The sequence below is a fragment of the Asterias rubens genome, chromosome 3, assembly GCF_902459465.1.
Source record: "Asterias rubens chromosome 3, eAstRub1.3, whole genome shotgun sequence".
Taxonomy (NCBI): domain Eukaryota; kingdom Metazoa; phylum Echinodermata; class Asteroidea; order Forcipulatida; family Asteriidae; genus Asterias; species Asterias rubens.
The window spans coordinates 7,225,497-7,243,326 of record NC_047064.1 but is presented as its reverse complement, the minus strand read 5'-3'; the positions used below and the strand labels follow the sequence as shown (position 1 = coordinate 7,243,326).

Sequence of the window (17,830 nt, the reverse complement as noted above, 5' to 3'; positions counted from 1 at the left end):
AAACCAATGTGGTAATGCCGACCTAGAGCCGACATTGGTCCTGCGTTGGAAACCAACACAATGCCGATATTGCTGTCCCACTATTAACCAACGCTGGCTCAACATTGATCGCCAACAACAAAAACAATGTGGTAATGCCGACATAGAGCCAACATTGGTCCGATATTGATGTCCCACTTAAAACCAACGTTGGCTCAACATTGAGTGCCAACATAAAACCAATGGTAATGCCGACCAGGAGCCAACATTGGTACTACGAATATAAACCAACACAGTTCCGATACTGATGTCCCACTTATAACCAACGTAAAACCAATGTAGTTAAAGAAGTTATTTTGAAGTTTCTCACACGAAACGGTACGAAACTACAAATTTTCAATCGAAATGACGGAGGAAAAATAATCGTACTCTCCCATAAAGAAAGACTATGTAAAATTGGATGTATTCATCTTTCTTTTTCTGCAAACAATAAGTTCACACAGTAAAGGAGTAAAAGGAGTAATGACAAAAAAAAGGAGTGAAAACGTGTTGTTTTTGCTCAGAAACGCGCGTATGCAGGGGGTTTCGCAAATTGTCATTACAAATTGATATTTCATTTTTTTGGTATTCACATGATTGATAATACATCATTAGTGTTTCATTTTAGAATAAACTTGTATTTCATTCAATAAAAATCTTGCAGTGACGAAACGCTTTCCATGAGTTTGATTGTTCCGAGGAGATGTGGGTGCAGCTGACAAACACTACTTTGGACCAATCAAAACACAGAAGCTTGCCTTTTCAGTCGTCTGCATGCAGCGTGTGCACGGTGTAAAATTAACAGTGCCCTCAAAAAATATATGATTCCGGATGAAAGGTTTATATGTATGGATATTACTTATGGACTGAACTTTCATATGACACCAACAAGTCCGAAAATAAATAAAAACTGCGTAGTGTTTTGTTCAGACACCCTGTACAGTACTTGTTATTCCATCTAATGTTGTTTTGTAATATGTTCGTACAGTTTGACTTTATTTTTTGGGGGATAACAATTATTTAAACTTCTTTTTGGGGGCTTAAACTTTGTTACAAATATAAATATAAGAACAATATCTGTAATAAATATTTTGAATTGATGCTAAGAAATAAGCAACAAAATGTTTATTACATAAACAAACAAGTGGCAACAGGGTTTTGCGATCATCGAGGATCGTTAACTATTTATCAATATATTTTATTGTGCACTCACAAAATATTATTCGTTCTTAGTATTTTACAAGGTTATCTACAATAATTAACATTGTGAAACAAAATAAATAATGCACTCTCCATAAAGTTTTCACAAATACCAATTAAAAGGTTGAACTACTTTTCTTTAAGAATAAATAGTTTTCAGACACTGTGAATGCTTTAATCATCTAATATGGATGCATCACAACAGTATGTATAAGTTAAGACTCCTACACCCAACCCACGTCTGGCAAGATTTAGAGAAATTTATTAATCAAAAACATTCAGTCATATGGTACCAGTTATTCTACATATTTCGCACACTTGCTGCCATGAACGTCTTGTCGCTCAAACTTAAAGGCAGTGGACACTATTGGTATTACTCAAAATAATTATCAGCATAAAACCTTACTTGGTAACGAGTAATGGGAGAGGTTGATAGTATAAAACATTGTGAGAAACTGCTCCCATGAAGTGACGTAGTTCTTGAGAAAGGAGTAGTTTTCCATGAATTTGATATCAAGATCTCAAGTTTAGAATTTGAGGTCTCGAAATCAAGCATCTAAAGCACACAACTTACGTGTGACAAGGGTGTTTTTTTTCTTTCATAGTTGTCTCGCAACTCAGACGACCAATCGAGCTAAAATTGTCACAGGTTTGTTATTTGAATGTTGAGATACACCAAGTGAGAAGACTCACCCTGGTCTTTAACAATTAGCAATAGTGTCCATTGTCTTTAATGAATGTCCCTAACTGGAAGGTACTTGAAATGATAATAATAATAAAGACTGTAACATAAGATAAGTTTGCAGAAGATATTTGATTTTTGGGGTACAAAGACAAGATCTAATGCATGGCGCAGTTGAAGAAAAAGACCCATCCTAAGTTAGGACGGAATACTCGTCCTTACTCGAGATCGATAGATTAATCACAGCACTTCGTGAACATCGGCTGCAGATGTCGTACCAGTAGAATACCTAGTTTGCCTTGCAGCTACAGGCAATTCAATCCCATATTTTAGCACTAGAACCAAAATAGTTTGACTTATACGTACCAATTTGTGTTAAGCAACGTTTGGTTATTGTCAAAGACCAGCATTCTCACTTGGTGTATCTCAACAATATGAATAAAATACCAAATCTGTGAAAGTTTGGACTCGAACAATGAAAGAAAAAACACCCTTGTTGCACAAATGTGCTTTCATCAGATGCCTGAAAAAAAAAGCTTCAGGAAACAAATCATATTTGAGTGAGAAATGACCTCTTTCTCAAAATCTGTTTACATGGAAAGAAAATCAATATACAAAACATACTTGCATTTACGCCGTTATACACTTACAGGGTTTACAGAAGGTAATGGTGAAAGTCTTCTCTTGAAAAATTATTCCATGAAATGCTTTACTTTTTGAGAAAACATTAAAACAATTATCAATTCTCGATATCGAGAATTACAGATTTTTTTTAAACACATGTCATGACACGTCGAAACGTGCAGAAACAAGGGTGGGTTTTCCCGTTATTTTCTCCCGACTCCGATGACTGATTGAGCCTAAGTTTTCACAGGTTTGTTATTTTATATATAAGTTGTGATACACTTTGTACAATACTGTTTACCAAAAGTGTCCAGTGGCTTTAAAGGCACTGGACACAATTGGGTATGTACTCAAAATAATTGTTAGCATAAAAACTTACTTAAAAAAACTTACTTAGTACGAGTAATGTTGATAGTATGAAACATTGTGAGAAACGACTCCCTCTGAAGTAACGTAGTTTTCCACGAATTTGGTTTTGAAACCTCAGATTTAGATTTTGAGGTCTCGAAATCCAGCATCTGAAAGCACACAAATTCGTGTGACAAGGGTGTATTTTCTTTCATTATTATCTCGCAACTTCAATGACCAATTGAGCTCAAATTTTCACAAGTTTGTAATTTCATGCTTATGTTGAGAAACACCAAGAAGACTGGTCTTTGACAATTACCAAGAGTGTCCACTGTCTTTACTGTAAATCAATCCATCAAGAATCATCAATGCAAATGTGCTTAATCTTTTATCCTTTCATTATCCATTGGACTGTTGAACAATCAGATCCACCAGCAGACAGTACCATCCTTCCACCTGGCAGGAATCGGACAATGGGGGCGTCCTTGCAGTGAGCCTGGATGCTTCTTCTACCACTCTGTAAACAGGAGAAGCAAGGAAAGTGAAATTAATATTGTGTTTGTACAGGCAATAATATGTATATTAATTTGTTTTCCTTCATAATTAGATTTGATTAGATTATTTATTGTCCTCGTTAAAAAGCATGGAAACTTGACATCCGTGGCCAAATATAAGTATACACAATCAATATAAAAACTATATAAATTACAAAAATAACAGAAGTAGAGTTACAAACCAAAGAAAGACCTAAAATTAAAAAATTAATAAATAAATAAATACCTAAAATGTAGGTATGTACATGTTTCAGTAATAATACAGTTTATTTATACATGTACGTGTCAAATGGTCTAAAAGTGTGCCCAAATGAACAGGGATTTATACTAATGTGGTAAAGCACCTTTAGGATATCAGCTACTAGGATATCTGCCTTATAACAACCAATTGTTATTTAATTATTATCATGTTTAAAAATGACATATCTCGCTACCTTACTAGAGGTGCAAACAACACCAATAACGCAAAGAGTGCAACATAACAAAAATAATAAAATAATATAGGAACATTTTTAAAGCGCCTTATGCATGGCCTCAAAGTGCTTTACACAAATATAAAAATCAGAAACATATAAAAATACAAAGAGAAAACACACATACAATCTTATAATAAGCAGTAAGCAAAATATATAACAATAACACATTTGAAAAGACAACACGTTTGCCAAGAGCCTATCTTGTGCAAGATATGCTTAGGCCTATGTTCAATGTTCAATTCAATTCATTATAAACATCACATTAACAAAGATGAAAACTGTTATCCACAGTGTGCATCTTACGATAACCACACAAGATAAATTTGTAAGAACTAAAAAAAGATAAACATGACAAAATACACATTGACAGAGATATTTACAACCATCCTAAAAAAACACTAGGGCGATGACTAACAAATTAAAAACCACAGAAGTAAAGGAACAATAAAAAACACAAGTTCAAAGGAGTTGTTACAAACTCAAGGTATGACATTTTAGAACAGACACAGCAAACTAAAATAGTTCAAATTAAAATTTATATTTGAATGTCATCAATGTGTGAAATACCTCTTGGTTGGAGCAAGGGTATTTGAACAACGACATAACACCATCATCGGTACCCGAAACCAAAAGGCACTGGTCCTCATTCCTGTCAATGCTATTTACAAAAGCACTTTCTTCGCTGGTTCCCCAAACACCTGCAATCAATACAATGTAAAGAAACATTTGAGATGGAGCACTATAGTAGCTGCAGTCACCATGACATTTGTGTAAATTCGACAGGGCAGAGGCCTCGCAGGGTTTTAAGCACAAAAATTACTCATATTCTGTGTGCATGAAACATTTTAGTGTGTTTACTTCGAATAATTTTACAAAACTTCCTATAGCCCTAATGCCATCTTGTACATAATTTTTAAAAGTTTCAACTAGCTTTTATGCCATCTCATCTTATACACTTGAAAAAACCTTCATCAAATTACACAAATGAAAATGTGACTCGGATTTGTTTGAGTAAACTCACCAGCTCTTGTGTATCCCGAGAGACAATGTTGTGAGATCCAGCTGGTATTCCTGTAATCCGAAGAATACTCCCACATTTTACAGCTCTCGACATCCCCTAAACAGTTTTACAAAAGGAAACAGATAAAAATGTTGCCTTGCCTCATCGTGAAAAGAGAACGGAGGATTGTGATTGAATAGGCTCATTAAGAGGGGAATTCACAATTATCAACATTTTCACTAGAAAGGGTTTAATGCCCGGCTTATGCTTTCGTTTTCTGAAGAAGAAAAAACTCATGTTAAATACGTGTAAGATGAAGTGTTCTTTTGTTTTGTCCGTTTGACATTTTGAAAGTCAGATAAGCTGTGTCTTGTGTCAGGAAATGTGTACATTCTTAAATCTGTGTTCATAATAAACAGGGTTTGCATGCGATTTACATTCAAGTATCTCTACATAGAATAGTGTGATGAAAACAACTTTTTTTTTTTACTTTCAGGGGGGGAGAGGCTGGAGGGGGTATTGAAAAGTGTATGGTTTGTTATACGCTTGTCATATGCTGACAAAAACGACCTCTCATGTAATATTAGCAAACTCAAACATTAAAAACTCAAACTTTCATATTATTTGGTCAGTAATAACTTACAGCACAAATATTCATGGCTGACAGAACTGCTCTGCAAATACATCTTTCCACTCCCGTCATCGGTTGACCAATCAAATGCTGTTACAGCTGTGGAATGACCTTCAAATGTTCCGAGCCGTTCCAACGTCTTCCCAGACTCAACCACTTTTAAGATTAAGATGGCGTCGTGGCAAGCTGCTGCAAAGATTTCACCTCCTACCATGGCATAATAAAAGGTTGTTAGTTTATAAGTGTCATCTTTCACTGTAAAATTTAGATTGTGTGCAGTTTCTAATTTTGTATTTATTTCATTTCTCGGGTAGATAAAAAAAAGTACAATAATGCACAATAATTAGGTAAAAACATTAAAAGATACAGCAATGAACAATTAAAATACAGAGAAGGAAAAAGAAACAGCTGGCATGGAGCCCGAAGGATTAAAAGAAACACAGTTCCTGTCTAGAGGCTCTCCTCTCCATGGTCCTAAAGAGCATTGAAATATACAAATATATAAATATACAAACAGCAAAATAAAAAACATGACGAATACGCATGAAAATACACATACATGAACAAGGGAAAGCAATAAAGGTACATGTAAATGTAAATAATTATTTCCTTCAATTTGTGTAAATCTGAAACTTCAAGATTAAATAACATCTAGCAATAATTAATTGGTAATTATAGACTATTCATGATATGACTTTAAAGACACTGGCCACTATTGGTAATTGTCAAAGACCAGTCTTCTCACTTTGTATATCTCAACATAATATGCACAAAATAACAAACCTGTAAAGGTTTGAACCCAATTGGTCGTTGAAGTTGCGAGATACTAATAGAAGAAAAAACACCCTTGTCACAGGAAGTTGTGTGCTTTCAGATGCTTGATTTCGAGACCTCAATTCTGAGGTCTCAAAATCAAATTCGTGGAAAATTACTTGAAAACTACATTACTTCAGAGGGAGCTGTTTCTCACAATGTTTTATACTGTCAACAGCTCCCCATTACTCGTTACCAAGTAAGGTTTTATGCAAACAATGGACCGTTCCGGCTTTCCACTAAGCTCCGCCCACCGCGCACGTGAGCAAGACACGTGTACGAACACTCCCAATGACATTCTGCACGATTCTGCCGCCCGCGCATGCCAAACATACGCGCACGCATGACCAAGTTTGTCGGACCAAAATCATTGCTGTGATTGGTCAAATGGGTGAACGCGCACAGTTTGATTGATAGGCCGGATCGGTCCATTATTTTGAGTAATTACCAATATACTGTCCACTGCCTTTGTCTACTTCACATTAATTGACATGTTAATTCGCAAACTTTGACAGACTTTTTTATGGTGGACGTTTTAGCATCTTCACTTACCAGGAGCAAACTTGATGAAATTGATCTGTTGCCGACCAAGTTTAATGCGATTTGTTTCTTGAACTTCCTCTTCACCGATTGTGAGGACAACCAGACTGTAAAAAGAAAATATTTGTCATATAAGGGTCATGACACACAAGGCAACTTTTATGAACAACGAGCACACCAGCTCTTTTACCCTAAAGTTAACTATAGTTAAAATTTTAGTTACTTCTTAAATGCCCTTGAAAATCGTTACAAGTACATAACAATTTGCATTAGCAATGTTATCTTCAAACAATCTGAAATAATAAACATATGGTGAACAATTCAGTTGTCATACAACATTTTAGCTGGGCCCAATTTCATGGCTCTGCTTACTGCACAGTTCGGTGTTTACAGCACCTAGTTTGAACTTAAGGCTGGTCAGGTTGGCGTAGTGTTATCTTTTCTCTCCTTCAACCGCTAGGACCCCCAGCTCAAATCATGCAAGGGGCACTAAATGGATTGGGGTTTGTTTTGCGGCATTTTTCCCTGGAACACTTTTCTGGGGTTTTCCTCCCACATTTTTATGAGAGTCCTTGGCTTCACAACTAAAATAACTGAAATGAAATGTTGCAGAATGTATTTCAAAGTGCAGAATTCCGCAGGAAACAGAGCCATGGAGTTGGGTTCTGATCAGCTGACTTTTTCTTCTTCTCTTTTTCTTAACTTGTAGTGCCACACTACAAAGCTAAAAAAAAATGTACAACTGTGCTATACATGTAGAGGGGGATCTTTTCTGTTTCCTTCAACCGAAGTTGCCTGTCTGAAAAAATACAAATAGCTTCTCCCCCCAACAAAATTTTAAAATAAAATACAAAATACAAAATACAAAAAATCTAATCAACAATTTACCTGTTCCCCTGACTGGTCATGTGGTGTTGGGTTACCATGCAAGTGATGTCATGCAGTGATATCATCACCACGGCAACAGGGTGTGGGAAGGTTGTGCAGTGGAGTGATCAAGAGAGGAGAAAACGAGGATGCAAGAAGAATATACAAAAACAAAGCAAACTTGGGGTTAGGTGGTGGGAACAAGGTTGAATACCCAAAGGGCAAAAATGTCCATATTTAAATAAGAAGCATTTTTAGCCTTTGAGAAAGACTCTGCTAGGGTCCAAATGTCAGGCCATTAACTATATTTTGCATTTGTAGACAATGTGACCTCTGACATGACTCGAAAACCATAACATGATTCGTGCGCAGACCACTGGGCAAAACCTTTGCGTTTTGGCAGCCAACTAGAAAGTGTATGCAATCTTACCATGACTACGCTTCTTTTTGCCCGGCGAAACATGACGTATACAGTGTTTTTTCAACAGAGGGCGGTTTGAATGTAAATAAAGGTCACATCGTCTATACCATAGGGTGCTTTTGGTTGGTAAGTTGTTTGCAACAGCTTATTCTATTTTCTATAACAAAAAGAGCAAATAAAAGCATATACTGTACATGTGCAATACTCATTCCACTTTGGGATAGCATGTATAAATTCTAAATAAAGACTGACGCAGTGTGTGATCTTTTTTTCAAGAGGGGAGGGGGCGTACAGTGGTAGGGTTAAGGCCCAAAGTTTGATGGTTTAAAGCAATATTAGGCACTGTTTTTCTTTTTTTATTAAAAACACTACAAAAATTCTGCAGCACAAATTGAGATGCGAGACATGCAGACATGCGTAAAAGTCTCACTCGTAATCTTTGCTTTTGAAAAAAACATTTACTGTCCGTCTTGGACTTGGTGGTTAAGCAGTATTAAGCATGGCTTGTGTAAGTTCTGCAGTGCAAATTTAAATGGGAGTTTTGTACATGCGAACATGCATTAACAGTGTAATCTTTAAAAACATGGGAGGGTAGGGGCTCACAGCTTTGATGGTTAAGCAATATTAAGCAAGGTTTGTTTGTGGTAAATAACACTTAACAAAAATTCTGCAGTACAAATTAAAATCAGAGTTACATGCAGACGTGCATAAACTACTTAATTGTAATCTTTAAAAAAAAAAAGCTTAAAAAAAAACACTTATTGTCCGTCTTGGACTTGTTGGAAAGACCCCAAAGCTCGGTGGTTATAAGAAAATCAAAGTTTGTTTGTGTTAAGTAACACTAAACAAATTCTGCAGTACAAATATAAATGTGAGTTACACGCAAACGTGAATAAAAGCCTCAATCGTAATCTTTAAAAACATGCTTAAAAAAAAACCCCACTTACTTTCCGTCTTTAGCTCCTAGAACGATAATTTCTCCGTTCTGACCAACGCCCATGCATGTTGCATTGATACCTTTCACCACATACTTCCACAACGCTTTGTGTAGACTGGCATCGTAGAGACAAACAATTCCGTCGTAGGCGGCAGTGAAGAAATGGTTGTTTTTGATCGGATGCGTTGCTATGCAATGTACTTCATCATAGTGGCCCTGTTTTTTTTTTTACAAAATAATTGTTTTGTCAAGTCTAATTTTTTCACTTTTTGTAGAAAGATAGAGAGACAGATGCAATGTAGATAGATAGCATCCATTGTCAAACTTTCCAAAATATAAAAAAGTGTTTTATATCAGCAGAGTGTGAGTTTTTAGTCATGACACCTGCAGTGGTTTTCACAAAGAGTTAAGACTAGTCTTATCTCGAGTTAGGACGAGTAACTAGCCATACATTGTTTTATATCCCCCAAGGTTGATATCCCCTAGGACTAGTCCTAAGTTAGGACTAGTCCTAACACTTTGTGAAATCTACCCCAAAAGACACTTAATCATTATTGCTGCGTCCTTTGGATAGGACGTAAAGCCGTTTGTCACGCGTGTTGTGTAACACACGTAATAGAACCAGTGCACTTATCAAAAAACAGAAGGGGTTTATAATATACCCTGGTGTTCCTGGTTTGATTGGCTGCATGTTCGCCACAATTAACCCCTTTTCAAACCATTACATGGTGCTATCTAAAGGATTGGTCTCATACTTCAAACGTAGTCCCACATACCTTGCAGAAAAAAATACTGTATGTTGGAGTGCCTTGAGCTACGCGCAATACAAGAAGCCACTATTATTATTATTATTTCCGATTAGCTTTGTACTCACCTGTGTAATGGGTGCATTGTTGATCGTAGCGCCAGTAACCAGGGGTCCGGCACTTGTTAATGTTACGTTAGCACTTAGAATACAGTTCAATGTGGTGCCGATGTACATATTGTCCTTGTATATCTGGATAGTACGTACACCCCCTTCCACATGAGGTAGCTGCAAGACATCAAACCAAAATCTTCTTAAACCAGGAAATACCATAAATTTTTAATGTGTCTACAATTTAGGTGGCTTACAACCCTAGTTTTGGTGAACTATACAAAATTTAAAGTCCACCCTGGTCCACCCTGGAAGAACATCAACTCACCTGAATTTTTCCAGTGAAGTCTGTTCCCTTGGAAGTCAGTGAGTATGTCTGGACAATCCCGTCTCGACCTCCAGATATCAAAGTATTCTTGGTGTACATCAACCAAAAGACTGGACCCTGCGATGAAAACACATTGACACCTCGATTAGGTAGTCTTGTTTTTAAAATTTTGGGTACAAATCAATTTTAAAAAGAAGATTTACTTTCATAGACAAATAAAGACTTTGCTTGACTTGATTTCTCATGTTCAATGTCTATTCCTAATGATGTTGAAACCTTGAAAGTCTTCAGTCTAGAGCAAGCCAGTCAAAATGTTGAAACTAATTGAGAATTCACTCTGCGGCAGTGAACTAAATACTGAGAATTAAAGTGCCCTCGATCCACTAAGCGAAAGAAGTAGTTTCTGGGAGATTTCCTACGATCCACCCAAGTAGAAGTTAATAAGCAGGACAGTTCTTTTCAGAACTAAGTAGTGTCATGGTCCAGAGTAAATGGCCCAGAGAATGTCCGGTTTTGAAAATAAGCGTTGGGATTAAAATAACAATGGAGTAATGTTTCTTTATTTAAGTATTTAATACTATACGTGTAGAATGTTATAGATTTCCTTAGTGGGGCGAGCACATACTTTAAGTTTGGGGTGAGCAGTCACGCGTGTGTTAAACTCGTTAATCGGTTGGAACTTTTCTTCGTATGCCACACAAACACCTGTTTTGCAGACATGAACAGAATATTGGAATTCGCAGAGTTTGGAGAATGCTGAGAATTCAGGATTCGCTACATAAGGAAGGATTGCGGCCATCCTCGACCCTCACATTTTTATTTCTTCAGTTTCGGGGCGGAGGTCTGCAGAGTAGCAGAGTTGAGTGGGCGGAGATTCCCTCCGAGTATGCCCACGTTGGAGCGGCATTTTTAATTGCCGAACTGTGATGTTCGACATGTGTTAGTTTCGCCGTTCCTGCACGGATCAATCCGTGAAGCCTCCAGTAAAGTTCGTCGCTGCCGAAACCATGCAGTAGGCTGCGGTGGCTCTTCAAATTGGGGGCTTGTTTGCACGTCGACGAGGCGGAGCTGTGACTTCCCGAGAGCGTCGAACTTTACGACACACAGACTCATGACTTGGGTACTGTGTGAGTTTTCTTTTCCTCCGAGCTGCGGTCGTCGGACTTTGTTGTACCGGTTGCGTGAAGCAACGACGGTACGAAAGCAGAGAGCACCGAGGGGGCCGACCATTTTTCCACACCGGGTTTCATCACATCGCGTACCTTGGAAGGACAACAATCTACAGGGACATTTTCATCAGAATAGGTGAACACTGGTCTTCAGCTCTCTCCAAGAGAGTCGAGGTATTTCAGAGGCTGTTGGGTCTTCAACCTTATTTTGCCTGGGCTGCTCGCCCCCCGTTTTTATTCAATTCATGTCACAACTGGTTAACTGCCTTTTTGTATTGCCTTATTTTTTTGTTTACGTAATGGTTTATATTAAATTTAACTGAACATACTTGCTGTTTCATATTGTGCTGGTCTGTTTGACTACTTTTGTTACCCTTATTTCTTTGGGGCGGGGGTATTTTTCGAAGTCTCTGGCCTTTAGGAATTTGGATCGTAACAGTAGCCTCTCGATATGTGAAATCTACTCCGTGGCAGAAGAATAAATAGCAAGACAAATTCTCGAAATCTACACAGCAAAGTAGATATACACATGGTGTTACCGTAAACTGAATATACATTGATACCTCACCATGCAATGCCTCAAAACCTACAAACTTTCAAAGGATAACTAAACAAATCAGTGACAACAGGCCCGGTCACACGGGCCCCGATAACGAGAACGAAAACAAGAATGATAAAAATGCATCCTCTATTGGTTGAACAAGGGTGGGCGTATCTGCGTGGAGCAATTCAACCAATCGAGGGCGTGCATTTTTGTCCTTGTTGTTTCGTTCTCGTTATCGGGGCCCGTGTGACCGGGCCTTAAAGCTCCCTTGAATACTTACATTGTGTGCATGGGTAATGGTATGGGCAATGGTATTTCCGTCTTTATGCCAGAGGTATATCGTACCGTTAGAATCGCCGGTCAAGAGGGCGCCGTTGGGGTGAAAGGTCAAACAAATGACGTACTTGGCTTTCATCTTTGTCTACAAGATAATAATGATAATGAATAATATTAAAAAGAAACTTACATTATTATGCGCTGTTGCTGAAAAAACAGCCTTAGAGTACTATGTACAAAAACTAAGCTACATACAAAAGTCATCAGTGGAAATTTTTTCAAAAAAATTCTAAAAATAAATCAAAATTTTCAATCAATCACTCAATTATCAAATCGGTCAATCAGTTAACAACTGCTTCATGGCCTAAAATAGACAGAGTACACTATGGAACAATAGCTGCAAGGTGAGAAAGAAAGTATAGGAAACATATAATTCATGATAGCAACAGCACTGCTTTTTTCCACAATGTCATTCTGAAAATATGCCAAGACTAAATTTAAGAAACAGGCTCACTTCATGGGATAAGGGGCCATTCAAAATTGTCAATGTTTAATTTTTTTTACTTTTTGGGATGTGTAAGTAATACCCAACTGGCGAAAACCAGCACCAAGGATATTGACAAACAAAAAAGAAGACACAATACCCAGCTGGCCAATATCTTCAATTTCATTCCAGATTAAACTACAAAGACACAGTTGTTTATTTAAGCCAGGAAAAGCCATTGAAAACCACTGTGATGTTGGAAACCTTTGATCTAAAATATCTGATTCTTTTGAGGCATTTCTTTGTTCTTCAGTGTATAGATTATATTACAACGCCAATCAATACTCAAAATTTGATATTAAAGGCAGTGAACACTGTTGGTAAGTGTCAAAGACTAGCCTTCACAGTTGGTGTATCTCAACATATGCATAAAATAACAAACCTGTGAAAAGTTGAGCTCAATCGGTCATCGAAAATCGGTCTCAAAATCAAATTCGTGGAAAATTACTTATTTCTCGAAAACTGTGGCACTTCAGAGGGAGCCGTTTCTCACAATGTGTTATACTATCAACCTCTATCCATTACTCATTAGCAAGTGAGTTTCTATGCTGATAATTATTTTGAGTAATTACCAATAGTCTCCACTGCCTTTAAACCACTCCTTACTGACCTCATAATTAGCGATCATTGTTTCTTCGATGGTGTAGGGATCCTTCTGTAGCTGCCAGAAACAAAGATGCTCTTTTCCGACGCTCACAAGCTGGTTCGGGTTGGTGGGATGGAATGCCACCTGACACACCACCTCAGTTAAAAGCTACAATCAATATTAAGATATTTACATTCAGATATTTTAATTCTTACATAACCACAGCAAAACAGCAGAATAACAATGAATTTTGGTTCGCCACAAAACGTTCACAGCCTACATTTAACTTACACAGTTTAAAGATAACAATGTTTAAAAGATTCCCTTGAAACTAGCCAAGGTGCTGTACTTTGAGAAATGAGTTTTCACAAAAATCATTTGGTTCTCAGTAAGACGAATTACGCGACTCTCCTGTTAAGATTGCTCTATTGCTAAGCACAGAAAAATATTGCTCTACAGATAAACAGCCAAAATTACATTAACTTTATATTGTTGTGACTGGTGCAATGCAAAACTTTTGCTTAGGGAATAAACTTGTCAATAGGTCTCTTTTGCTTACACAGCTTTATAAAATTCATTAAAAGTTTCCCTTATCTCTAAACTTACCACACTGTCCGCTAGTCTCTCTCCCGATGAGCTGTGCCAGATAGACATTGTGTGCTCATCACTGTCATCTACTGCTACTAGATAATCCTGAAAAGTAACAAGGAAAAATTGAAAGTGTGACAGGTGGTCAAGTAAGAGCATCTTTGAGTGTCAAACAGGTAAGAGCAAAATTATACGTGTGAAAGGTGGTCAAATATTAAAGAGCATGTTTGAGTGCGTACATTTAGTCGACCTATGGTTGACCATTTACTTTACTAGCAAAATTATTGAAAAGTTTGGAAGGTCCCTAAGCTTACCGAAGATTTGTTGTTGGTCTGTAAAACAAGAAAAACAGGAGCTCAATGGCAAAACCCAATGAAAGGAATTCAATAAAGAACGCCCTAGAATTCTCAGTATTTTTCATTTTGCAGAGGGCTTTGCAAATGACTATTAAAAGAACCACGCAACTACGTCATAAGTAAACAGAAATGAGAGCAGGAGGTGGATGTTTAATTTATACATTCATCACTATAATATTAAATTTGATTTGAAATCAAACTCGTATTTATTTCCGAAAAGGAAAACTTTAAATATACATGTAGTACATTGGATGAACACAGAGGACAAGTGGATTTATAAAAAACAAAAAATAAGTGGACAACTGGCAACAGTTCAAGGAACTTTAGGGTCATTTGAGAGGTCCATAAATATCGTATTTTCAAGTTCTCACCTCTTGCTTGCAGAAATTTAAACATAAGACGGCTTTCTCAAAGTAGCCTTCTCCCGCTGTGTACAATGTCTCCAGAGTCTCGGCACTCCACACATGAATACAAGCCTAGAAACACAAAACCATCAAATCATCAATACAAATCAGTCACAATCAATCAAACTTTATTACTTTTATCAATCAAAAAATCGCAAACGATCAATCAAGTTAATTATATGATGAAAAACATCTGATTACCGAAAACAAAAAAATAAAAAAAATAAAATGAACATAAAATAAAATTATAAAAAAGTAAATAAATTCTCAAAGCACATTATGTCAAAAAATAAAGATGATTTTAACTTATTTTACTGAGCTAAAAAAAAGCCCCCCCCCCCAAAAAAAAAAACAAACAATTTAAACTTTTCTGGAAATCTTTTTCAGAACTCGGTAAAATTTGTGACTGACATCAAAACATATAAGATATAGCAATATAGGCTGGAGAAGTCTAATTTGCACTGCCCTAGATAAAGGCGCCAAAACTGACAGCCCAAAATAATGTTGGCCGCTAAAACCCAAGGCTACATCTAACTAAATTTCCTAGACGCCTGTAACACATTTTTGCTCCCAACAGTCACCTTCTCGGCGCTCAAGACTGCTATATTAAACAAGGTCGATTGATGATGGAATTATACATGGATGTTGCAGGATAAAGCACGGTGTTTAAAATAGCATAGGTATAGGGCTGAATGCCTAGAGCTCAAAATTAATCCTATATGAATTTCACTTTCTCTAAAACCACATTTCTTAGAATTGTTTTTATGGTCAAGCACTATATCTTCAGATTTATCTAATTTGTGTTATGGGTTAGTATTCTTTCCTACTCAACAGAATCAAAAAATATTTATCAACTAAAAGTCAACATGTGAGCGACATGTGACTTGTCTGGTTGTGAGTTTACAAACCCAAGGCTAAAATCACTGGCTTGAATCTGCCGTCTCAGTGTTAATTTCCAACACTAGCTTCCAATTGTAAAATGCAAATATTTTTTACATTTTTTTCAGTTCTTGAACAGATTCTTCAGTGTTAGAAAATAAAGTTTTATTACTGAATACTAATAAAAAAAAGTATTTATATGAAAGAAACCAAGTGGCCTAATTTGGTCGAGTCTAAAATGTTTGAAAAGAGCAAATACTTACAGCATGTCCAGTCTCTGGCAGTCCAGCTGTTTGTCCTGTTGCCATGATAACATTACTGCTGTGAACAGCAAGACTTTGGGGGGAAAAAAGAATTTTGGATCAAGATGAACTGAATACCGAAATGAACTAAAACTAAGATACTGTGGTGATGGTATTTCAGTAATTTATAATGATTATTGTGCTTACATTATTTGTTATGGGACCGAGGTTTTGGTTAAGCCTTGTATCCTTAATATACTTGGTATAACCAACAATTAACGGGTCTGCCGAGCAAATACTTTTATTATTGTGTTTTGGTTATAACAAGAACAAAGACAAGTACATTTCCTTTTTATTGTGTGACCAATTGTTTTGTTAAAGCCTTGTGTTATTAATATACTTGGCCGTAACAAATACTACGGGGTCCAACATCAGTAATGTAGCCTTGATTTATTGGGGTTGTGAGGGATGAAACAGAATTGATCATGTATATGTTTATTATTTTGCATTGTTTATTTATTAAATTTATTTAATTGTACTTACAATTCTACCGTGTGAGTGTTTCTGTCGTCACTTTGGGTAGGCAAACAGCCTGTAAAATTTATTGTTGCTGTGCGTTTAGGACTGCTTGTGACAGAGTAATGGGGAGAGGTTGGTAGTATAAAACATTGTGAGAAACGGCTCCCTCTGAAGAAGAGTACTTTTCGAGAAAGAAGTAATTTTCTACAAATTTGATTTCGAGACCTCAGATTTAGAATTTCAGGTCTCGAAATCAAGCATCTGAAAGCATACAACTCCGTGTGACAGAGTATTTTTGCTTGCATTATTATCTCGCATTTTCGATGACCGATTGAGCTCAAATTTTCACAGGTTTGTTACTTTATGCGTTTGTTGAGATACAGCAAGCATGCAGCAAGTGAGAAGACTGGTCTTTCACAATTACCAATAGTGTCCAGTGTCTTTAAGTAGTGTTAGTTCTGAAAGATTCGGTGGTTGACAACTCAACCTTTTGATCAGTATGCCCTGAAAGCAGCAGCACCATGTGAATATCTCTTTTAAGTAGTATTGGGGTTCTGAAAAGAACCAGTGGTTATATCCTATTTATACTGATAATGACAATCACACAACCAAAATGTTCAAGTCACTGGGCTTGAATTCACATAGGACTAGGATTTATCTTTTAGACAAGTTGTTGGTGTTATCATACTAATTTGTGTTGTGATGTCACACAATTTTCTGTTCTTGTTTTGTTGAGATCTTGTTTTTGTTGAAATAGTAATGATACTAAGAATAAGAAAAAACATTTTCAGAACCACCCCAACTCATTTAGAGATAGTCATTACATGGTGTTATTGCAAACCTGTCCATATCGTATTTCCACCAAGCAAATTGTTTCAAATCCTACTTAATTGGAAAATAAGTTTTACCTTTTGATCTCTGCCGTGTGCTGTGTGTAATGCCGCTGTGTATGATCCTCACTGTTGTACAGAATGGCTACCTTTCCAATGAAATAAACCAGAACACCGTCCTCGATCGCCCACAAGTTGCAGCGACAGTCATTGCCACGGTAACCATAGCTTTAAAATTAATAAGAAGAATATGAGACATTTATAAAGTACATAATGGAACAAACCTTTTGTTTAAGTGGTTTTATTTTTTTTTATTTCATTTTGGCCGACTTTTTTTTTCAAAGGGGGGGGGGGACGGGAATTAGGCCTGCCCAGGTCAAAATTCCAGTTGAACCTAGTTAACTGGTGTCAACTGGTTCAACTGGATAGTGACCAAACTCGTCCATTTTCCGTATTAACCAACTGGTTTGGACTAGGTTTAACTGAGTTTATCTAGGTTGAAATTATAAACCATTAGGTTTCTGTCCATTTTCCGTATTAAACCAACTGGTATTAACTGTGTTTAACTAGTTTATCAACTGGTTTTCAACTAGTTCCA

The 17,830-nt window shown here is 36.8% G+C and overlaps 1 protein-coding gene across 1 annotated transcript in view; it reads right to left on the bottom strand.

Annotated features, from left to right (window-relative positions):
- Window positions 1–3,149: 3,149 nt before the first annotated feature.
- LOC117287922 (echinoderm microtubule-associated protein-like 4) overlaps window positions 3,150–17,830 on the bottom strand; it is a 58,870-nt gene continuing 44,189 nt past the window's right edge. Inside the window, exons 15-29 of the mRNA XM_033768554.1 lie at window positions 17,311–17,460; window positions 15,905–15,977; window positions 14,730–14,834; window positions 14,021–14,107; window positions 13,439–13,582; window positions 12,289–12,429; window positions 10,296–10,412; window positions 9,986–10,144; window positions 9,122–9,327; window positions 7,775–7,786; window positions 6,899–6,993; window positions 5,546–5,740; window positions 4,924–5,019; window positions 4,470–4,600; window positions 3,150–3,389 (exon numbers count right to left, since the gene is read on the bottom strand). Coding sequence (XP_033624445.1) covers window positions 3,261–3,389; window positions 4,470–4,600; window positions 4,924–5,019; window positions 5,546–5,740; window positions 6,899–6,993; window positions 7,775–7,786; window positions 9,122–9,327; window positions 9,986–10,144; window positions 10,296–10,412; window positions 12,289–12,429; window positions 13,439–13,582; window positions 14,021–14,107; window positions 14,730–14,834; window positions 15,905–15,977; window positions 17,311–17,460 — 1,840 coding nt within the window. The 3' untranslated portion in view covers window positions 3,150–3,260. The remainder of the gene's footprint in view (window positions 3,390–4,469; window positions 4,601–4,923; window positions 5,020–5,545; window positions 5,741–6,898; window positions 6,994–7,774; window positions 7,787–9,121; window positions 9,328–9,985; window positions 10,145–10,295; window positions 10,413–12,288; window positions 12,430–13,438; window positions 13,583–14,020; window positions 14,108–14,729; window positions 14,835–15,904; window positions 15,978–17,310; window positions 17,461–17,830) is intronic.